Source organism: Carcharodon carcharias, chromosome 11, assembly GCF_017639515.1.
Source record: "Carcharodon carcharias isolate sCarCar2 chromosome 11, sCarCar2.pri, whole genome shotgun sequence".
NCBI lineage: Eukaryota > Metazoa > Chordata > Chondrichthyes > Lamniformes > Lamnidae > Carcharodon > Carcharodon carcharias.
In genome coordinates, this window is record NC_054477.1 from 152,678,140 (window position 1) to 152,702,575 (window position 24,436).

Here is a 24,436-nt window from a genome sequence, read left to right on the forward strand (position 1 = left end):
ATCTAGTGCCATGGGATATTTTACATCCACCTGAGAGGGCGAATAAGACCTTGATTTAAGGTCGCATCCAAAATACAGCAGCTCTGACAGTTCAGCACTCCCTCAGTAATGCACTGGGAGTATCAGCCTAGATCATGACCTCCAGTTGCTGGAGTGAAACCTGAACCCACAACCTCCTGCCTCAGAGGTGAGACTGCTACCACTGAACCTCAGCGCATACTAAGTAGCTGGTACCCCCTTTTCAGTATGGCACAGGAGCAGCTGTAGCAGTGTGGTTATTGTGCCATGTAGATGTATCTAAGAATATGATATTTATAGTTGTTTGGTAGAACATAACTTGAGTCTTGCTGAAAAAAGACATTTTGTTAAAGCTTTTTGTCTTGCACTCATCAGGACAATCACAAGAATACCAATGTCAGAGGAAGTAACAACCTTATACTGTATGAGAAGAGAGTTCTGGCAAGTGGACTCTGATTAGTAGAAGCATTCCTGCGATTGTCCTGATGAGTGCAAGATGAAAAGCTTCGACAAAATGTCTTTTTCCAGCAATACTCAGTAGGATACTTCCAAAGCTAAAGATGCAAAAATGAGATGAAAGCACTTAAGCAACATTAAAGGTTTGGAATTTAAAAGCTTGTAGATAGTAAGGTGGCATTAGGAATCAAAGGCTCAGGGTGGTAAGGAGTTCCACATTTCTGTAGACTTGTGCAGGGCGCTCATTTCAACAGAATAATGTTCTGGGGAGGAAAAAGGTTGTGCAGAATTGGAGCATTGAAGGACATAAGAAAGAAATAGATCAACATCATAGGAACATAGGAGAAGGCCATTCAGTCCCTCAAACCTGTTCCGACATTCACTTAGATGATAGCCAATTTGCATCGTAACGCTATTTACACCCCTTAGCCCTTTGCCTAACAAAAATCTATTGATCTAAGTTTTCAAATTTTCAGTTGACTTCCAGCTTCAAAATGGTTTCTACCCTGACCACACTTGTCCTGATACAAAACACTACTGTACATTCTTTGCACAATAAAAATCAGGTAAAACTGCCCAGCATTCACAAGCAGTTAAAGTTTCCATTTTCTTCCTATTGTTTCAAGTTTCAGTGCTTGTTTTTCTCTTGTACCAAATGCAACATCTGCTTTCTTTTGGTTGCATTTTTAGTCCGACTTTCAATAAGGCAAGTTACTCTTAGTTTGAGTGTCATGCCTAGAATAGGGCTTGTATGTGAGCTATTAATTGAGTCTAACAGTGAGCTGTAATTGATACAGAATCACGATTCGTCAAGAGCTGTAATAACAAGGTAATGCCATTTCTTTTTAATCTCCTTGCACTCCCTTCTTAGATGTTTTCTCATCAAAATTAATTCTGTTGTAGGTTGGTAAGGTAGCTTTCTTATGGAAATTAATCATTTTTCAGGCTTTTACTTTCAAGGCTTAATACCTACCTATAAATCAATGGCATGTAATAGAAGGCTTTTCTTTTTTGTGTTCAAGGTTCTTCAAAAGCAAATTCAAAAGAATCTCCAAAGAGACACTCTAATTGCACAGAAAGCAATGCCAAATATCAGGATATGCAAGGAGATATTTTTTGAATTCCCCTTCGGGTTGACAATGTTTTCAATATCTGAAGTTGATACTCTGCGGTATGTCTGGTCTTCTTTGTAATATATCCCCCAGGCTGGGTTATTCTTTGAGTGAGCAAGGAAAATTGAATGGTAAATAACAATTCTGTGGCATTTTTCCTTTCAATGTCAGTGTTCACTATACAAACATTACAGTTGAAGACTATCACACCAGGCCATTTACATGAGGGCCACTAGTTTGCCTTGCAGGAACATAGGAACAGGAGTGCCCCATTCAGCCCCTCGAGCCTGTGCTGCCATTCAGTTAGATCATGGCTTATCTGTATCTTACAGATGCCCCCAATCACAGTGTGCTTCTTGGGGGAGGGGGGAAGAGATTTCTAGGTGTCCACAACTGTTGTGTGAGGAAGAGCTTCTTGATATCATCCAAAATCATCCTAGATCCAATTTGCAGATTATACCTCTTTCTTTTACAATCCCCAGCCCGATAAAATAGTTAAAAGCAAAATACTGTGAATGCTAGAAATCTGAAATAGAAAAAAGAAAATGCTGGAAAGACTCAGCAGGTCTGGCAGCATCTGTGGAGACAGAAACAGAGTTAACATTTCGAGTCCGTATGACTCTTCTTCATAACTCTGAAGAAGAGTCATACGGATTTGAAACATTAACTCTGTTTCTCTCTCCACAGCTGCTGCCAGACCTGCTGAGTTTTTCCAAGAAAATTATTTTGCTGTATCTAGATTAGCCTATGCAACTTTCCCCCTTTACCACTTACCCCAAATGTCATATGGCCCTGGTCTCCATTCTGTTTTAATTACATCCTTTATATAACAAATTTTTAAGAGATAACTTTTACGTTACATATTTGATACATGCTGTAGGTTGATCTTAAAGGCTGGCAATCTCCATTTGTCTTGTTCCATGTTGTAAGAGGTTCAAAGACCAGACAATAAAATTCGGATAAGGAGACACTTGATGGAGTGGTATTAGGACAACTTATTAAGCGGCAAAAGTTATACTTAACAAAAGAAGGCGGTCGATATCCTAGTTTAGGTGGTTCTTGCTTCCCACTAACTCCAGTGGTTGCAAATGGCTTATGACCTTCTGTTCTTCTTTCTCTCTGTATGTCTTCTTCAAATCTGTGCAAATAACTTCTCCAAGTTCATTCTTTTTAGCCCCTGCAGGCAGGGCTCTTCCTATGCTGTTGTGTTCTGATCTTGTTACCTGTCTGTCAATGCATACATTAACTGTCAATTGTGATCACGACCGATGGTCACGACTCTTAATAATTGCAACCCAAATAGCATATCCTTAACACACAAACAATCTGTCCATACATGTGGTTCTCATTATCTCAAGCCATGCAAGCAGTACTCACACATCTAAAATAATCCGTCATCTACCAGGAATTCATACAAAATACACAAAAATAATTCATCAAAAAGTATAAAGACACAAAAAATCATAAAAAGGTTTGCGTTTCCTGCAATGCCAATCCTGAAGACGAATTCCCCTCCGGCACCAATTACCAGGCAATAGTTGGAATCCATTTTGCTCAACCTAATGCTGTTTTAGATTTAAAAGCAAAATAAAACAACTGAAGTTGAAATAACATCACAGAATGGTTAAGGCATAGAAGGAGGACATTCAGCCCATCATTCCCATGCTGGTTCTTTGAAGGAACAACTCAACTAGTCCCACTCCCCTGCCTTTTCCTCTTAGCCCTGCAAAGTACGTCCTTTCAAGTCTTCGGAACTTGCTAAACTTCTAAAGAGATGGTGTTATTTAGGTTATTGATGATTATGGACACGGAGTTGGAATGCTTTTTTAAATTCTGGGCAGCGAGTGACTGAAAATAAAATAAATCATAATCTTATTATCCACTCCCCCAAATTATTGTAGTTTATATATACTTAGCTCTCCAAAAGGGATCAGTGCAAATTTTACCAGTTTTAGCTCTAATGAAGTTGTAATTAGAATAAAGCTAGAAATACAGAAAGGTGAACTGTATGAACTCAAATGATTTATGGCTGAAGTATTAACTTTGTAAAAGATAATTCAATCCTTGATTCATAATGAGTCAAAGAATAATGAATAATTAAACCATATGCATTGTACATCATGGATGTAACTTGTATTGAGATTTGTTTAGGCATGCTGGGCCAATTCTGAGCAACTTTATTTCCCTGTTAGGCATACCCATCTCTTTTTTATTCCCTGTCTGTTCTGCTCTGTGGGTCACCTTGTAACTGATCTAATAATGTATAAATTAAATAAAAAGGTGATGAGGCACTATGAAAAGCTGACAGCAATGCTGCACTGCGGATATTCTCATAAAAGACGGAGGGGTCTTTTGAGGAGGGTAGAAGTGGAATCCGATTTGATAGGAACTTTCAAAAGGCAATTTAACATGATCTGGGAGAGGCCTAATTTGCAGGGTTATAGGAGAAAAAGCGAGGGTACGGGGCTAAACCAGACAGCTCTTTCAAAGAGCTGGCACAGGTACAATAGGACAGAGGGCTCCTTTCTGTGCTGCAGGATCCTGAGCTTCTGTTCTATGATTCCTTCTTTCCTCTCCTGTTCAGTCTTCTGCCATTTTCTGGTTGAGTCATGTTCCCATAAACAACCTCTGTTCTTGGCAATCCTGCCCATTTCTTCTTGCACCCTCGAATAATTACCTCCCCTTCATATTTTGAAAGCATTGGAGGAGAAATTGATCCCTGTTGTATCCATTTTCTGGGCGGCAAATTCAAAGCAAAGGAGTACAAATTTCCACTTGGCTGTGTCCCACATCACAAGGCTACTTGAAGTATTCCTGATGTCTTGTTGGCCATAATGATTTTCAGGCATTGCAGGGTGCAGTCATAATCTGGTAGGTGCCCCTTGCACATATTAATCAGGGACCACTTATCTTCAAGTGCATGGGCGCAATGGGTCGAATAGCCGTCTGCTGCCCTGGATGAACCTATGTGGATTGAGGAGGAGGAGAAGTGGCTCCACAACACTCCAAGTCTGTGTTAACCTGCCTTACCCCATCCCAGCCTAAATTGGAAATCTTCAAACCAGCGAGCTACCTCTAAAGGCACAACTACTGCCGACAGCTCCGCCAGTTAGTACTGAAATGCTGCCTGAGGAGTAACTTTGGGGTGATTCTCAAGCTCCCCTCCCCAAGCTGTTTCATCTCCACCAATGCAGGCTACTCAAGTTCTCCCTCAAATTGGCGCCTTGCCAGGACAGAAAGGCATGGACGCTGGCTGCCCTCCGGTATCTGATCCAAGGATTCATAACTTTTTGTACGAGGCGACGAACTGCGCACCGGCAACTGATTCGGAAAGGGGGAGGGAAGAGGAATTAAAAACCCTGGCCCAACATCTATGCCCTCGCACACATCCCAGCAGATTCTGTTGGATAGGGATCAGCAGCTGGAATGGTGACTCTGCTCCTAAATTCCAAGCCATGAGATCAATTATAAGACTATTGCCATGGCCCCAGCTCAGAACAGGACATTTAGCACAGATTAAGAGGCAAACCTTTTCAGTTTATATGCTACAGTTACTCTGTGATCTTATCAACTAAATGGTTTTCCAAGTGTAACCTTATATGTTAAGTACAGTACAATCTTTATTATCTGGCATGCATGAGGAATGGGTGGTGCCAGTTAATTAAAATGTTAGTTAACGGAGAGTTCCATTCACCAGTGGAATACAGCTCAATACTTGTAGCATGAACTAATATGCAAATGCCAGTGCTCAGGAAGTAAAGAACAGTATTCTTTTTACTTCTAATCTTTGACAGTACATTAAAACATAAATTTAAGTCTACAGGCATGGGTTGCGGATAACTTTGCAATTGCTTTCCATTGGTAAAGTAATGATTCGTACTAGGGGAACATCTGAAATTCCGGTTGGTAGAGTGCCAGATGACACATAGTTTGCTGTAGTAAGGAAGTAATTGACTGAGGGGGGCGGGGGGGGGGGAGCATATTCCTGCAATAGCGACAGACGGAATCATTCGTTCTTGACGGGTGTCCTGCTGCCTGAAAAATTGGTGAGACAGCCGTGCTGACTCTGAGGAGGAAGGCCCACCGTTACTTCTAGCCATCAGGCAGTTAAGTGGACCTTCGATGGGCCTTCCTCCAGACTGAGGACCCTGGAAGACAACTTCCAGCCTATCGAGAGCTGCCAGCCAATCAGCGGCTGGCAGGTCTTGCACTCAGCAGCACCGCGGAGGAGTCTGTGGCTGCTGCAGGAACAACACCCCCAGAGTCCAAATCGTGGAGTTACCCAGGAAGAAGATAAGTGCTGCTGGGGGTTGGGAGTTTTGCAGGGTGGGGGTCACGGGGAGACAGGGGCTATGGGAGTAGACAGCAAGGACATGGGGGTGGCTGCTGACATGTCCATGTCCATGATCATGTCCCATGTCCATGATCATGCACAGATTAGTGCAGATTGAGGGACCCCTCCCCTTTCACCCATTCAGCTGACACGCAGCCCACGAGTTTAAGCAATCGGCAGGCCCACCTGGAGGGAGATTACAGCGGAGTTGGTAAGAGGTGCTTAAACGGTTATTAATTGGCCACTTAAAGGACTGAAGTAGAGGTGGGATGGGGAGGTCGACCATGGGTCTTCCTGCCCAGAACTTACCCAACACTTTCCTGCCTCCACTGGAAGTATCAGTCCCGACGCCAACCTGTCAAATTTTCAGGCCCGCCTACTTCCTTCCTTGTCTCGGGGGTGTGGGGGGGGGAGGGGGGGGGGTGTGGAGGTCTAGTGTTGCCAACTCTCCAGGATTGATCTGGAGTCTTCAGGAATTGAAGATCAATCTCCAGGACACTACTAAGTGCAGTCCTGGAGAAAAATCATCGGGGCATGAAAAAATATTGTTTTTTTTGTCATTTTCTTTGGACATTCCTCTTTATCAGATATAAAAATATCGAACATTGGAAACAAAGGCTTTTTGGCTGACAGTCTACCTAACTGGTTGATGCCTATGAGTCTTTTTACTTTCCAGTTGTTGTAAGAAGGCAGTGCATCATAAGGATGGATGTGCTGGCTGACTAATGGCTGGAGCATTGGGGCAAGTCATGTGATGAAACCTTCAGGAATGCATTTAATCACAGTTGGCAACCCTGGAGGGGGGGCAGAAGATTCCAGCCAACATCTGGTATTTATAGGGCACCTTCAACACAGTAAAATGTCCCAAGGTGGCTTCACAGTCAGTCAATCAAACAATATATGACACCAAGCCACATATTAAAATAGGTAACTCAGTCAAAGGAGCAGGTTTTAAGTACTGTCTTAAAGGAGGAGAGAGAGGTAATGAGGCAGAGAAGTTTAGAGAAGGACCTCAGTAACCATGAAACTATCAACAATTATTGTAAAAACCCATCTATTTCACTAATGACCTTTAGGGAAGGAAATCTGCCCTTCCTTGCCTAGTCTGGCCTCCATGTGACACCAATTTGATTGACTCTTAACGCTCTCAAAGGGCAGTTCAGGATGGGTAACAAATACTGCCCTTTGCCTGTGATGTCCACATCTCATGAACAAATGAAAAAAATCTGAAAGCATTACCGCCAATAGTGGAGTGTAGAAAATCGGGTATGTGCATGAGACCAGATTTTGGAGGAATATAGTGTCCTTGGATCCCGTGCTGATTCATTCGCTATGAACCCAGAAAGGTCTCAACCTCTGGTTTGAGCTGCACCAATTGCTTTCACCAAGGACTCTACTTTTGTCATTGTCCCTCGATTTGGAAATAAAAGTATCAGCCGGGATTAATGCTCCTGGTCACTCTCCAGTGAGCTGCGATAGGCAGAAGTGTGGATGTCAAATTGGGCTTATCAGCGATTCCACAAATTGTTGAACAGCTTTCCAAAACGCACTTACCCTCTTGCAAGAAGAATGATTGGGTGTGAGAGAGGTGTCAGTCTGCAGCCGGCATCTGTGGAAGGAGCTTGAAAAAATTGGAGGGAAAGAGTTAAAGGAAAATTATCTTCCAACACAAATCTAAATGAGGCCTGTCATGTGACTCATGGGTTTGGCTAATGGACAAAGATTCCAATTCCTAAGAAAGCTGTCTAAGTGAAATGCCAAACTGCCACCAGTTAGCTTTTTGAAGGAAATATGCAACTGTTTAATCAGATTAAAACAGAATCCTATTTATCACCCTGGTTACATAGGGCTGAATTTAATGTTGATTGGGCAGGCACGTGCCTGACCTGATCAGGCATGAAAACGCGCGAGGTGACATTGGGTGAGCATCATCGCGCACTTACGCGACATTTTGCTCGGCGGGCGCACACAAAAGTCAGAAGCGCGCCTGCCGACAATTAAGAGGGCAATTAAGCCCATTAATGGCGCAAATGCCTGCTGTTTTTCATTGCCCGTCCAACCTTACGGTTGGCGGACAGGCAAATCAGGCAGGCAGCCTTTACATTTTCATGAAACCTCGTCCAAGGGCGGGATGAGGTTTCTATTAAGAAATGAAATAAAAATCCATGAGCAGCGTTTTTGTCATCCATGTTTTCAGGTGCCTGATTGTGATGCTCAGACATTTTTTTTTCTGCTCTCTCAAACCTCATTGGAACGTTTTTCGGATCTGCAGCCCCTCCGAGGCAGCTGTCTGCCTTCAGAGAGCTTTCTCTCAGCGCTCGCCAGCGCGCCTGCGTTGAAGTCATCGCACCCCCCCCCCCCCCCCCCCCCCCCCACCCCAACCACCCTCACCCCAGCAGCGCCGAGCTGTTTGGCGCGTTCTTCCCACCGGCTGGCCGTTAATTGGCCAGCCAGCGTGAAATCGCAGTCGGGGTCCAATTGCCATCCAGCGGTCGGTTTCCTGGCCAATCCCCGGCCTGCCGGTCGCACCCACCCACCGCGCTAAAAATTCAGGCCATGGTGTTGGTAACATGCTCTCTTGGAAAACCAAAATGGTCACACATCTTTCCCAAGCACATTAAGTCTGAAGCGTGGCTTTGTGTTGCGCTTTATGGAAAGTAGCGTTAATCGATGTGCCCAGTTAAAATGATAGAAGCACATTGAAAAGGCAGATCTGTAGGTTTCAGATGCATTTGGACAGTTTTCTGCAAAGCTTAGAGATTCGTTCAGAGCAGGACTAAACAAATTAAAATGTAATCCCTGCAAATTTTTTAATAAACTATTTTAATAGCAGTGAGTAAATAAAAATGGCAGGGTTATTTAAAGCTCCTCTTAGATCAAAATAATCTATCATAGTGTGGAGGGTGTAGGAAGGGGGTCTGCATTTAAAAAACCAATTAAAATATGTGATGCCTTGTAATTATATAAATTCTACATTAATTACAATTTAATGAATAAGTTTGGGGGCTACATTTTATATATTATTCAAATTCATATACTCTAGGGGTATCAATAATTCATTGCACATAAAGGCCAAACTAATTTATTTATTCAGAAAAAAATTAGGATTCGTGCTTTTCTTTCGAACAATGAAGACTCAGCATAAATAGAGCTTCTTAGGATACAGCTGGCCTCTCTTCCCTGTGAGAGACCCATTGAATGTTCACCTGATGTATATGAAGATTGACACTGAACTTAACATGCAAACATGAAGCTTGGGAGACATCAATGCCATTGGAATAATGATCTAGACATGGCATAAGCAAGTCTAAAGCAAATCCCTGTGCCTACATATACCCTTTTGTTAGTCGAATGTTAAAGCTGATCTGAAACCAATCAGCATGAGCTTAAAAAACATCTTGTTCATATTTTAAAACTTATTTTCGGCTTCTGCATTGATCAAGCGACTTGCATTTCTATTTTCCTCACACTGGGAGTCTCGTGGTTCCCTACAGAATGTTGAGCAGCCAGTTGTTGAACAGGAGGGGCAAAATGGAAGAGGAGTGGGGTTAGGGGCAAGGGGTGAAGGTGGAAGAAGAGAACAGTTGAAGGGAAGGGCTTTTAGGATGTTTTTTTAATCCTGGGAAGATAATCTTGAGGTGAAGATGCTAAGGGAGTCAGTTACAGAAGATGGAGGCATGAAGGCTAAAAAATAGCTCCAGATGGTTGGGCAGAGGAAGCAGGGGCCAACAAATTAAGCTAGTGTCAAAGGAGCAGAGAGTGCCAGCAAGGACGTGCAATTGGAGTGGCTGGCTGAGTTAGGGAGGGTTGTGGCCATAGAGGGATCTGAAGTTGGAGGGGGAGCCAGCAATGACAGGACAAGGGTCATGATGTGGATGAGCAAACAGTTCATGACATTTTGGGTGACGTGTAAAAGAAAAGTGGTGGAAGGGAGGCTGACAAGGAGAATTCTGGAGAAGCCCAGTCTCAGGATAATAGGCTTCACCAGCACAAGGACAGAGATAATGGTGGAGAAAAGCAAAAGTTCACAAGTAAAAGTAAACAGCCTTTGGTAATGGATTGGATGAAGGGCTGGACCTTGAGATCTCAGAGAATGTGAAATTTCCCCTTTCATGGGCTGAGCTGAGCTGGAGATCACAGCAAGAGGAATTGAAAAAGTCTTGTCTAGAGATGCACAGGCGTTTGTAAGAGACAAAGAGTTTTGCCACTATTTATTTGGAGGACATTTCGGTTTATCCCAGTATTGATGTTGGATAGCGAGTTCAAGAGATCTAGCTCCATTGCAAGCAGCTAGTCTTTAATAGTCTCAATTTAAAACCAGATGTTGCATCTGTGCACAGCTATTGGTCTTTCTTTCCTACGTAAATCTCATCTGCTTCTCATTTTATTTATTATGCCATGGGATTTGGGCACTGCTGGCTAGGCCAGCATTTTTTGTCCATCCCCAATTGCCTTTGAACTGAATGGCTTGTTTGGCCATTTCAGAGGGCATTTAAGAGTCAACCACATTACTGTGGGTCTGGAATCACGTATAGGCCAGACCATGTAAGGATGGCAGATTTCCTTCCCTAAAGGGCATTAGTAAACAAGATGAGTTTTTATGACAATCGATGATGGTTTCATGATCACCATTACTGAATTTATTAATTGAAGTTAAATTCCACCAGCCGCTGTAGTGGGATTTGAACCCATGGCCCCTGAGGATTAGCCTGGGTCTCTGGATTTCTAGTGGAAGACATTACCTCTACACCACCATCGTCCTCCTGACGAAGAGCAAGACAACAGAGCATTTTTTTTTTATTTGGACCATACTTGGGTTTCGTCCCCTTAAGGTTATTGCTGTACCATATGCAGAGGATGAATTGCCTGCCAATTTCCAATATTTACTGTTAGTAGTGGGGAGGGCTTTTTTTTGTGAAGTATAATGACATCTTTTAGACTTCCAGCTATGATCTTGTACAAAGTAGAGAGGAACCAAATACATCCTCAGAGGTTGACTAGCAGTGGGAGGCGATGGTGATGTCGCTAGACTAGTGATCCAGAAATCCAGGATAACTCTCTGGGAACCTGGGTTTGAATCCTGCCAGGGCAGGTGGTGGAACTTGAATTCAATAAAAATCTGGAATTAAAAGTCTAATGATGACCACGAAACCATTGCCGATTAGTGTAAAAACCCGTCTGGTTCACTAATGTCTTTTAGGGAAGGAAATCTGCTGTCTTTACCTGGTCTGACCTACATGTAACTCCAGACTCACAGCAATGTGGTTGACTCTTAAATGCCCTCTGAACTAGGGCAACTAGGGATGGGTAATGCTGGCCTGGCATAAATGTATAAGAAAACACACTGGTGTGCATGGACTTCCTCTGTTTTTCTGCTATTATGATTCCACCCTTGATGAGGCTGCATTTATATTAAACATTCAAAGTTGGTGGGCCATGACCTGACTTTGACAGGGAATGATTGGAGACCCCTTAGCGGACCAGTCTAGAATTCTGTGCCACCTAACTCCAGCGGACCTTCACAAGATTTGTGCTTAAATGCGCTTGGAGTGTGGAAAGCCCATTCCACTGTCTCGAGACATTCAAAATATACAGCTGGGAGTGGAGCTTTGCACAAACATATAAACACATGCACACAGTGTTCAATCCTGCGCAGGAGCCAGAGTGTTCAAACAAGACACTGCCTCTTCACAAGCCTGGCATCAATAGTGATAGAATAACATACTGAAAGAGTTAAGGCAGAATCAACAAACTGTCTAACAGGAGATTGCATTGCATCTTCTCTCTTAAGAGTGCAAGCTCTAAGTGTTTAGGTAAAATGAATTTAATCCATTTGCCTTGAAATTCTTTCAATTGGGATTTTTGAAGTTTTGATATGAATCTCATTCGTATAAAATATCATATTTATCCAAAATTATGCTCCCAGGTAGAGCCACACCTGTGGTCAGTTATATCGGCTATTGTCAAACTGCTGCCGGTGTTTTCCCAATCTGCTCTGGTAGTACACATGGGTCCTCACCAGGAGCACGACGTCAAAAAAACACCATGGGCAGAATTTTCCGCATGTCAGTCGGGCGTATTCCCAACCCGAACAAGCGTAAAATGACGCGCAATGAGGTCAGGCGAACATCCTGACATCACCGCGCACCCGCCAACAATTAACAGGCCCATTAAGGCCATTAACAATCCAATTGAATTAAAACTTTCACTGCCCATCCAACCTTATGGTTAGCGGGCAGGCAAAAAGGCCAAGCGGCCTTTGGATTTTTTTGCAAAATCTCATCCACAGGCGGGGTGAGGTTTCGATCGGTCATCTTAAAAAATAAATAAGTAAATTTCATACTAATTTCTAACATGTCCCTGCTCATGTGACAGTGAGGGGACTTGTTTTTTAACACCTTAAAATTCTTAATTTTAATTTTCCATATCTTCATCTCCCTAAGACTGCTCTGTGCCCTCTTGCCCCTCTTCCCCACCCTCCACACAGGCAGCGCTGAGCGCTGCAGCGTGCGTTTCATGCTGGGTGGGTCTTAATCGGCCCACCCAGCATGAAATCACAGTCGGGCCCCAATCACAGGCAATGGTCGGCTTCCCAACCACTCCCGCCTGACCAGCCGAACAAGGGGCAAAATTGAGGCCCGTGTGTGTGAATGTTTACATTGTAGCTTCTCCTATAATGCTTTTTGTAATGGAAATGAGTCTTTAATTTTGCAAGCAGCTTTCTTCGTTAATATTTTGGTTTGGAATTGCAACCCATGGGGCAGAACCTTCAGCTCAGCGAGCGGGGGTGGGGCCTGCTCGCTGAGACATAAAATGATGTTCGGTGATGTCGGGCGTGCATCCCAGCGTCACCGCGCATCATTCCGATTTTCAGTTGGGCGGCTGTGCACCCGAGTCGGCTGCGCGCCCGTCGAACTGTCAAAGGCCTATTAAGGCCAGTAATCTATTAAGTAAAACAATAAACTGAGCTGCCCGTCCAACCTTAAGGTTGGTGGGGAGGTGAAGAGCCCAGGCGGAACTTCGTATTTTTCATGGAATCGGGATGAGGTTTCATGAAGGTTTTTAAAGGTTTGAAAAGATTTTTAATCAAATTCATAGACATGTCCCAGCTCGTGTGACAGTTTCACATGAGACAACATGTCCTAATTTTTTTTTTTCCCTTTATTCAAATTTTAAAAACCTAAACTAATCTCCCTGAGGCAGTTCTGTGCCTCAGGGAGATTTCTGCGCTCTTTCGCAAGCATGCACAAAAGAGCGCAGGCCCTGACTCAGCCTCCTCCCCCCGCCCGCACAGGGAGCGCTCAGTGTTTCCGGGCGTGCGTCACACTGGGCGGGCCATAATTGCCCCGCCCACATAAAATGGCGGCACCCAGCTGATCGCAGGCGGCGATCGACTGCGCACGCCCACACCCGCTCCCGCACAACCCTCCCCCTCCCCAATGAGGAGAAAATTCTCCCCGTGAGAATAAAATCACCTTGCTACAGGGCTTTGGCGAGGCCACATCTGGAGTAGTGTGTGCAGTCTTGGTCTCCACATTTAAGAAAGGATATACTTGCATTGGAGGCAGCACAGCGCGGGTTCACAAAATTGATCCCTGGGATGAGGGGGCTATCCTATGATGAGAGGCGAAGTAAATTGGGCTTATATTATCTGGAGTTTAGAAGAATGAGAGGCAATCTCATTGATATCTCCAAATATTGAAGAGTCTTGATAGGATAGACACTGAGAGATCGTGTCCGTCGGTCGGGGAGTCTAAAACATGGGGGCAGAGTCCGCTGGATAAGGGGCCAATTATTTAGGACTAAGATGAGTAGAAATTACTTCAGTTTCTGATCTCCCCCCTGTAGCTTTCTATTTCTGCAGATGTTGCCGTGTTCTTTGTGAATATGAGGGCTTTGAGACCAGAAAGCAACAAAGGAACAAATCCAAACCAAACAAGTGTGTATCTAGTAAATAAGGACAGTTAAGCTCCTGTGTTTTAAACTGCATGACGGATAATGAATATCTGGTGGGAGTTGGTTGAAACGAAGCCATAATTTATTTGTGGGTGGGAAGGGGTTAGGTTTAACATTTAATAAAATCATGAAATCATTGAACCTTGAGATTAATTTTAAGTCTCAGAAAGGTTTCATTGCGTAGCCTCTGTTTTAAATGGATCCATTCCACAATAATTGGGAGACCTCAAAAGAGTACATATGGAGACTTGCGCAAGAGAATATGCAAGTACAAGTTACAGGCTGTTGTGCTTTCTTTCCATTCCTGGTCTTGATCTTGCACACAGCACAAATTCAACAGCAGTTCATAGACCCCAGCAAAACAACATTTGTCACTGTCACATCAACATATTTATTGGTATCAACCAGAGTGCAAGTTAAACATCAGCAAAAATCTGCTTTATAATGTTGGCATTGAATGGAAAGTGTAGAAATTCTGGCCGGCTGTAGGGTGGAGTTTGGGATGAAAACTGTCTCACCATATTTTTTCCCTTACCTGCCCTCACAATTCCAACTGTGGGTGGGAGTGGAGGAGGAGTGGCCTCTTGTCTACTTCCCACTTTCTTTTACCCCATCATCATCAGGGCCATGCCTTCAGCTGCCTGGGCCCCAATCTCTGGAATTCCATCCTAAACCTTTCCACCTCGTAACTTCTCAATCCTCTTTCAGACCCTCTTTAGATCCGATTGGTTTGACCAAGTCTCTGTTCTGCTCACCCTAAAGGCTGCTCCTTTGAATCGGTGCCAAATTTTGCCTGATAACATGCCTGTGATTCACCTTGGGATATTTGTGACATTGAAAGTGCTATGTTAGTTCTTGAGTATTGCTGAAAAAAGAGACATGCTGTCAAAGATTTTTGTCTTGCACTCATCAGGACAGACACAACACCAAATTTCAAAAGGAGCAACAATTTATACCGCATAAGAGTGATAATCAGTCGGGCTTGCAATGTGGCTCATTTACACTTGCTAGAAGCTACATATATTCATACACAGGGACCTCTCCTCTGCATGCCAAAGGAACCTGTCCAGACATTTCCTTTTTTGAATTAAAAACATAGAGGACAATCATTCCCTGGTGTACCTCCATGGCAACAAGGCGAACAATCAGAGTCAACTTGCCAACCAGTCAGCACCATTTTCTCATGCAGGGTAAATTGTTGCTCCCTTGGAAATTTGGCAGTCTTGCATCTGTCCTGATGAGTGAAAGGTGAAAGCTTTGGCAGCAAGCCACTTTCGCCGGTCATGTCAAAGTGCTATATAAGTTGTTGTTGTAAGTGGTGTGAGCCCCCAACCTATGACGTAAATAGCCATCCCACCCCAGGTTTAGGGTAGGCTCAGGCAGAAGTTCTGCTCCACCTCACTTCCGACATCAGAGCGAGATTCTGAATGTCCATGCTTAAAATGTCCGCTTACTTAAAAACACATAAACAAGAAGTTAGCTTGTGCTGGATTGAGCTGCTGCCTTATGAACATGCAGAGATTAGTGTTTTGTACAACTTGTTCCAGTCCTATCATTGTTAATTTATGGGTTTCTGTCTGTAACTCAGAATGTTAGATTTGCTGTATAATAATGAGCGTAATCTCTACTCTAAATTAATCTATAGCCTATTCATTTTTAAAGCGGGTTATCACAGAGCAGTTCATAGTTAATATTCATTAAGGCTCCCAACATACTTTATACAGACTGGTTTTATCTGTATTAAGTCTTAATTCATATTAAATCTAAATTAATAGGTTTTGTGTCGCTGGAACTCGTAGGCAATTTGGTTTCATTAAAAGCCAGTAAAATAGACATATACTGTTGATGTGGATTTAAGTCGATCTGCTGTACAGATGCAATTTAGGCAGTAGACTTGAACAAAACTGGAAATTAGCACATTTAGTATTCTCAAGACATAAATACACATCGTTTTGTATGAAGTGTCTACCTTACTGGAATGTTAATGCTGATTAATAAATGGCAGGTCCAACTTTTCGCTTCAATGAAGACAAACTGGCATCTCCGAAAAATTGGGGGAGAAATTAGGCTCATTTTGTGGGCAGAAGATTGATGGGGTAGGAGTGTGGTGGGCTGACAATGAAGGATCAATTGTGCGGGGGCAATGTCCCATGCCCTAAGAACACCTTAAATTTCTCTGGCACCATAATGGCCTTGGATCATATTCAGGCAGCTACCTAAATGTTAGGTCCCTTATTTACATTAATGAGGGTGCTTAATGTTTGCTCAAGGGCTTCTTCCAAAAATTGGACAGCACTGAGCAGTCGGACCCTGTTGGAAAAAAATAGCTTTTTCCAATGCCAGCCTTAGCCAGCTCAGCAGGTTTACCTTGGGGTTGTATCATACTGTGCACTTCAGGAGCCTTCAGCACTAATGCTGTACCTAATTCAATATAAAGGCAGCCAAAGAACCAGTGGGATCCAGGAAGGGGAAGATGAAAATCAAAGTGGCTCATTCTCTGCTAGAGTTTCCTATTAACGTTAATTGCTCCCAGCGTGAGCTGAGCCTATGAAAGTGGTAAGTAAGACACATGTTCCTCAATCTCATTTGGAAAAGTAAAATGATATGACTGATAATTACAAATTAAGCAAAATAATAAGATTGCAGTGGTTTACTTTCTGAAACTCTAGGCATTTTCGTATCCAGTAAACTCTGTAGATAAATGGCAACAATTATTCAAATTGTGCATTTAGCAGGCAAATAATTGAAAGAAAAAACAAGCACACGTGTTTTTGGTTGAAAGGGTGGGTTCTCACCAATCACCTTTGTTTAAACAATGTTTAGTGTTCTTTTTGGTGACTGAGGCAGTCAACAGTGGATGAGATACTGACCTGTGAAGCCTCTTTCTCTGTTAATTTTTTTAACCGTGTTAGTTTTTGGTTGAATAATAAGTCCTGATAACATTACTGGGATCATTAGTCTGGGGTAGTTATGAGTCCCATGGTGCCAGTGAGCTGACTATCACTCACAGTGATATTGTTAACCTTGCAGTTGAGTTGTGTCTGTGTGCACACTTACTCGTGTGCAGTCGTGTTTCTTAAGGCAGGTGCCTCACAATGTTGGGCTCACGTGATGCTCTGAGTCAAGGATGCTCAATCAAAAAAAAACATAAGAATCAGCAGATGGACAGAAATAAACAAAAGCAAAGGAATGCAAACTCTTGACAACGGCTTGACGTTCAAGGAGGGACTCTGCTCCTGACAACCGGGTAGATATTTTTCTTGGTTGGGAGGGTAATGGTAATCCAGCAGAGTGGATCACCACCTTGTTATCAATTACAACTGAATTATTTACCTAGAGAACAGTTAGATTATGGGGCTCGCTATAAGGAGTGGTTGAGGGTAACAGCATAGCTGTGTTTATGGAGAGGAAAGATTGTTAATGGAGAAGAAAGATAAATACATGAGGGGGAAAAGAGTAGGAGGTTATGCTGATAGGGTTAGCTGAATTAGGGTGGGAGGAGGCATGTGTGGAGCTTATGCAACAGCGTGGAGCAGTTCGGTCAAATGTCCTGTTTCTTGCTATAACTATGTAATTTTTGTCCCAATGATATGAATGAGATGGAGATCAAACAGGTTCTAACCCCTCAAGATTACTCCTCCCACAACCCCCCCACCCCAAACAAGGTTTCCAACTCCATCTGCAGCGCCCAGGCCTCTGATCACTCCAGACAGTCCATTGATCCTCCACCTCGGGCTTCCCAGCTACCTCCCCACCCGCAAGCCCCCCTCCCCCAGCCCGCCACCTCCTCCTTCACCCCCATCCAATACCCACCACCACCAGGTCTCCAAGCTCCCCACAAAACTTCCGGTACCTATTATCTAACACCTTCCACTCCCCTGCTCCCGCTTAAGTCTCCAATTTATCCCCACTGGGGCCTCAGAGACTCCCCTCACTAGCAGCACTCCAACTTGCCACCCCTACTTCCCCCTCCACATTTCCCTCCTCCCCCACTCCCAATGCCCTCTTCCCAGTCCTCCAAGATCTGATCAGCCAATGAGCTGTTCATTAATGATCCTTCAACCTGACTGGTTAAGAATTGACTCACACCAGCTCCCACGTACTGTGTAAAGGATTCTGCGCTGTTTGGATGTTTGGTTGACAGGAATTGCTGTGCCTTTGTGGACAAGTGCCAGTATAACGATCGATTGGCAATGTTCCTTCAGGGCTCAGTGCAAAATCTATCTGAACTTGAGCTGGTCTCCAAATAAGTGGTTTAAACCAGAGTTGATACTGCGAGAATTTTGATGGGTACAACTGGTAGAAATATTTTACTCTGCACATAATGTCCTGGGGCCAAGTCCCATTTGATCGTCTCTGCAGTTGTCCAGGAAGCTGTTATTCTGGATATTCTGCAAAAATAAAAAAAAAAAGGTTTTGCACCTTATGGGGAAAGGCAGGATGGACAACGGGCATTGCTTGCCTCACTGCTGCTTGGCTGTCACTTCCCCGCTGGCTGATCGTAAATCGGAAGCTGCTGCTGCGCCTTCCCTCTGTTCAACCCCGGGGAAGGATGGTGGGTGTTGAGCAGCTGACAACAGTAGGAAATTGGGCAGAGGACAAAGGAAAGAATGCTGATGAAGGCCAACTCACTCACAATGTGTTCTCTTTCCTATCCTACAGGTAGCAGCGATGGCTCCTGGGATAAGGAGAAACTGCAGTCTCCCACTGCCCCATCCACACAGGGCTCTGTCAGTCTTCCTCCCCTCTCCAGCCAGCACAACCTCGCAGTAAACCACTCCCTCAACTCCCTCCAGCAGAACCACTTAATACCCAATGGTGAGGACAACTTTCTGGGCCATCAGATGTCCTTGTGTATGCCATTTTTTTTTTCAACCAAACCCCATGTTGGGTAAGAATGCTGAATAAGCGTAAAATGAAACATGTGTTGCAGACCGTTTTGTATCTCGCCTAAGTCAAAGGTTGCTAGCACCTGTTTAATCACATTAAAGCAATGGCACCTGGGAGGTATTCGTTACACAAATAAAAATCAGAAATCAAATCATGCTTTAAAAGAGCAAGTTTGAAGTCGGTGCAAAATACTTGTTTTATCAAGCAAGGCTGCACCTATACCCTTCGATTAATGCTGACCAATTATTTCAGCATCATGGTGCACCCTGTGCTAATACCTTTCAGCATTGACTTGTAAGGATGGAGGAGCAAGTGAGAGGATGTATGGTTCCGGATGGCGTGAATTTATTTTTAATTGCAACTTTTGTCTCTATTTACTGCCAGTATAATTAATTTTTAGGGGAGAATTTTCCCCCTGTTAGGGGGGGGGTTTGTGCGGGGGGAGTTTTGTGTGGGGGGGGGCGGGTGGGAACTGGCGCAAATCTCAGGGAATACCCCCCCCGCCTGCACAGAGACTGCACAGCGCTTCCGGGCAAGCGTCATGATGGGCAGCCTTTGGCCCACCCTCGTAAAATGGCGGTGTGGCCTTGATCAGGGGTGCCAATCAGGTTAGCACCCACCCACCCCAGAAAACCCCCCCAACCGGTGGGTGGGGGGGAATCTTTGCCAATGAGTCTTGGAACCAGGAACCTGAGCTCATGGTTGCGAAATGAAGATGACAAACAGCTTTGGTGGGGCTGCAAAACGGGTGGGAGCAGGTCAGCAGCCGTTTCACGCCACTAACAATCTCGAATATAACCCTCACAGTGCTTTTTAACTTATCAATGAATTACTAGTATACTATAATGAATCATTATGTAATATATTCACAATTTATTCTTGGGCTTTACTATCGATAAAATAACAAGTATTATATCAAGCCATTCAAATTGGTAAGGATGTTCCCAGAAAATAATTAGTACTTGAAGTTCGAATATTCAGTTTACCTGAAATACAGGTAGCAATTGGGACAGAAGCAAAATATTGTAGATGCTATAAATCTGAAATAAAAACAAAAAATGCTGGACATATTCAGCAGGTCATGCCGCATCTGTGGAGAGAGAAACACAGTTAACGTTTCCGGGTTGATGACCTTTCAGGGGTAGGTTTGGATGATCTCATCGACTGAGATTGACATTCATGTAGTGGACATTAACTTCCTACAGCCTCTGATGCACTCGCAAGCTGTGTTTATTTTTCTGATGGCTGTGCACTTCTTAAGCTTTCTGAGTTTGCATGTTGCAAACTCTTTCATTGGGCTTCAAAGCTTCCATAATTGCTGGCAGTACATGTACAAGGTTACCTGCATTGCTCTGTGTGGGTTGAACTAAGACACCATTAGAACTCCTAAGTCCTCAAATAATATAAAATAAAGGATACAACTCCAAAGCGGGTTCTGCGGGTGCATAAGTGATTGAAGGTGACAGGACAGACTGGGAGCGCGGTTATAAAAGCGTACAGCATCCTAGACTTTGGTAATAAGGGCAAGAGCAAGCAGGTTATGTCGAACTTGTATAAAACATTGGCTGGAATTTTCCAGCGCCCACTCCCCCCCACAATCGCGCCCCCTCCCCCCCACCACCGGCCCCTCCCCCAACCGCGCCCCCTCCCCCCCCATCACCGCCCCACCCCCACCCCGTGGTGAGGCCAGCAAGCCATTGAAATCTCTGTTCACATCGGCAGGACCGGAACATCCCACACACGTGAGGGGCTGGAAAATTCCAGCCATCAGTTCGGCCTCGCCTGAAGTGTCGTGTTCAGTTCTGGATGCTGCGCTTTAGGTAAGATGCGTAGGCATTGGAGGGAGTGCAGAAAAGATTCACGAAAATGATTTCAGGGATGAGAAATTTAAGTTATGAAGATAGACTGGAGAAGCTGGGGACTATTTTCCTTGGAGGAAAGAAGGCTGAGAGGGGATTTGATAGAGTTATTCCAACTCATAAGCACATTTACCTTAACAGCAGGTAGTTACCTTAATAACGAACAGAGTAGATAGAGAGAAACTGTGTCCAATCATAAAAGGATCGAGAATGAGAGGATACAGATTTAAGGTAATTAGGGAAATGACAGAACTTTTTTCATGGAGCAAGTAGTTAGATTCTGGAATGCACTGCCTCACATTGTAGTGGAGGCAGGTTCAATTGAGGCATTCAGACTGTTATTTGCAAAGGAACAATGCACAGGGTTACAGGGAGAAAGCGGGAGAATGGCACTAAGTAAATTGCTCATTTGGAGAGCTGCTGCAGACATGATGGGCTGAATGGTCCCATTCTGCGCAGTAACTACTCAATGAATGTTAGAGGGTATTTTATATCTTAAGCAGGCAGACATGTGAGCATGGGGATGAGCAGCAACAAAGTCAAAAGAGAAATATAACATTTATATTTATATATTTGTATATGGAATACCTGATTGAAGCATTTTTGCTAATCTACTTTGTATCCAGAATCAGTTGCACAAACCATTCTTGAAATCACTGAAATGATTTCTCTTTCAGGTCTGGAGCTGCCCTTCATGATGATGCCCCATCCACTCATTCCTGTCAGCCTACCTCCGGCATCGGTTACCATGGCTATGAGCCAGATGAACCACCTTACCACTATCGCTAATATGGCAGCTGCAGCCCAAGTGCAAAGTCCCCCTTCCAGGATGGAAACCTCAGTTATTAAGGTAAACGTGTACAGCTACAATTGTGGTAATTGACTAATCACGTAGATCATTGCTGAAAAAAAGAACCATGCTGTTAAATCATCAGGACAGATTCACAAGAATACCAGTTGTAAAGGGAACAACAGTTGATACTGCATGAGAAAGAAAGTGCTGATTGGTTGTCAGGTGCAGTCTGATTGTTTAAGGTGTTGCCGTGGAGAATGCACCATGGAACTGTTAACTGCCAAGCTTTTGTTTAAATTAAAACCAGGCAGGTACCGACACTGGTCACGGCATTGCCATGGGGAATGAACCAAGGAATGGCTGCACTCCAGCACCCCCACCCCACCCCACCCCACCCCACCTCACCTCACTTCACAAACCTTTTGTTTGGTTGCAAAAGGTGCTTTGCAGACAGATGGAGCACTTCACGCATTGTATCTTTTTCAACTAAACAAAAGCTTGGTGGGGTGGGGTGGGGGTGCTGGGGTGCAGCCATTACCTGGTTCATTCTACATGGCAATGCCTTGACCGATTAGAGTTGATCTGCCTGGTTTAGTTTGAATTTAAACAAAAGCTTGGCAGTTAACTGTTCTTTGGTGAATTCTCCATAGCAACGCTTCTACCAATCAGACTCCACTTGTCAACCAATCAGCTTCTCATGCAGTATAAATTGTTGTTCCCTTTACAGATGACATTCTTGCAAATCTGTCTTGATGTGTTCAAGAAAAGCTTTGACAGCATGCCTCTTTGTCAGCAATAATCAAGTTCTAAACTACCAAACACCTAATCATGTAGATGGTGCCAACATTCAGTTGAAAGGGTGTTATCCTACTGTTCTGGGCAATATCTTGGATTGGGCTAAGATGTTAATAAGGGCAGTATCCAGGTCAATGCAAATAATGAGAATTCCATAACTTGTACATATTCCTATTGTTTAAGCAGGTTCATTATTAGGGAGATATTTTCCACCATTGACCAACTTTAGGGAAAATTAATTGGGCGCAAGTAGAATTTTTACATATTCACCGCTCCTTTCTTTCAATAAATTGAGAAAATGTCAGACAGTTTATCCTTAAATCTCTAAAGATTTCCACTGAGGTAGCTCCCTGAGTTGTCTCAATCAGTTACGGAGATGTATGAACCAGGTAGACCTAAGGTTTCACACATAGTCTGTGCTAAGTTAGCTGACCTCCATTAAGGAGGAAGTGCTGCAGTGCTCCTAGTTTTGAGGTGAGGGGAACTGGCCAAGGCTCCTGCTTTTCTTGGGTGTGCAAGTCTGCAAGCATTTAGTGAGGATAGGGTTGGAAGCAGCCACAATGTCCAGAGTCCATACTCCTGGCAAAAATTATGACTCAAAATTCTGCTGGAATTCTACTCATCCCTTGCCTGAGCTCCATTGGGAGACAGTGAACCCTCCAGGGAAACATCACAGATGGCTGAAAACCATTCGCCTAGGTATGTTGTCACACTACCACAGGAGGAGGGAAACATCCTTGTGGAATTGCTGGAGCAGAGGAAAGAAAATCAACAATAGACGGAAAACTAAATACATCGGTCATAATTAAATAGCCTAATGGATGATACAGGCATGCATAAGGGATGTTTCCTGTTTGTCCTTACCAAAAATGGTGGACAATATACTTACTAACTACCATTTTATGACTTTAGGAGATTACGTTGTTCCTGAAAAATGGGTGCAAGGGAGCCCAATTGATCCACCAATCCACACTTGAGTAGAATAGCTAATGTGGAACCTTGTCATTCTGATGCAGGCTTTATTCTTTTCAGGTCAGATTGCTGAAGCTGAATTTCATTGTCATATGCCCCTCACCCCCCTCCTTTACTTGCCTCCAGCTGCACATTTCCTTACTCAACACTTTATTACATTTAAGATTAGCTTGCAAATAAAAGAACTGCTCCGTTTTGGCAGCTGTGTTCCCGTGCCATGTTTTGATTCATAAGAGCAGAGAACGAGATGCAGAAGTCATCCAGCCTGATTCACGGTGGTCCGGATTAAATTGGACATGTAGCAAATTGGACATACAGCACTGAAATGTCTGATCCATGCCCTAGTTAATGCAGGCTCCACATTCGATGTTGGTATGCAGAATTTCTCTTTAATTGTGATTGAGCCCACGCTAAAGTCACACTGCAACACTTTATGTAATGTGTATGCGGAAGGGGAGCATGCGTGAGATGAGAATTACAAATGTGCAGCATTGCGCAATATATAAATACACAGTAACTAATATTGGGCTGTTCCGCAAGTGAATAAGACCTCCCTATCCCATATGAGTTTGTCATTTATGATTAATGAACCCTTTATTACTTGCAGAATAAACTGTGTTAATTCACTGTATCATAGGAATGTAGTGGAGCAGCATTGCGCAGGGCTTAATAAAATATGACAAGGATTGGTCCAAAAGCAATGGGGTTGGTTTTAACCCTAGCTGTCTGGTGTAAATCTGGCGGAAGGTGGATAGACAGTTCAAATCAACCATGTGACTCACCAGCCAATGTCCCACCTAAATCAGTTAGCCTGTTCCTTTGGGCAGGCAGTAAATGCACTTACTTGAGCTTAGTGATGTTTTATTTACATGTGCAGACTGAGATACGATAACATCATTGTGGCCCAAGTCTGAAACTGATGGTAAGTCATGGACCTGAATCGTGGGGCTGGATTTTTGCTTTGGGGTCAGAACCCCAATATTGGGGTCAAATGTGGGTACCAGCCCCGCACCCATGTCAGAAATGGTTACCCGACAAGATTTTTGATGAGTTGCCCAATTGGTAGCCAGAGGCCGGGCTTGCCATCCAATTAAAGACGGAAGACAGCTTCCTGAGACTGGAGGGCCAATAGGAGGCCCACAAGTAATGACACAGGAGTGCTTGCTGAAGACCAAGTTAAAGAAAAATTGGTTTTGACCATGGCCACAGCTGCTAGGCCATGATAATTGAGGGACATACCTTCTCTGGATAG

The 24,436-nt window shown here is 43.8% G+C and overlaps 1 protein-coding gene across 4 annotated transcripts in view; it reads left to right on the forward strand.

Moving 5' to 3' along the window:
* Positions 1-24,436, forward strand: part of LOC121284082 (dachshund homolog 1-like) — a 546,830-nt gene that overhangs the window by 402,694 nt on the left and 119,700 nt on the right. For 3 of the 4 annotated variants that reach the window (XM_041199130.1, XM_041199132.1, XM_041199131.1), the window contains exons 4-5: positions 18,538-18,693; positions 21,302-21,474. In XM_041199130.1, coding sequence (XP_041055064.1) covers positions 18,538-18,693; positions 21,302-21,474 — 329 coding nt within the window. The remainder of the gene's footprint in view (positions 1-18,537; positions 18,694-21,301; positions 21,475-24,436) is intronic. The other variant, XM_041199133.1, reaches the window with a different exon arrangement.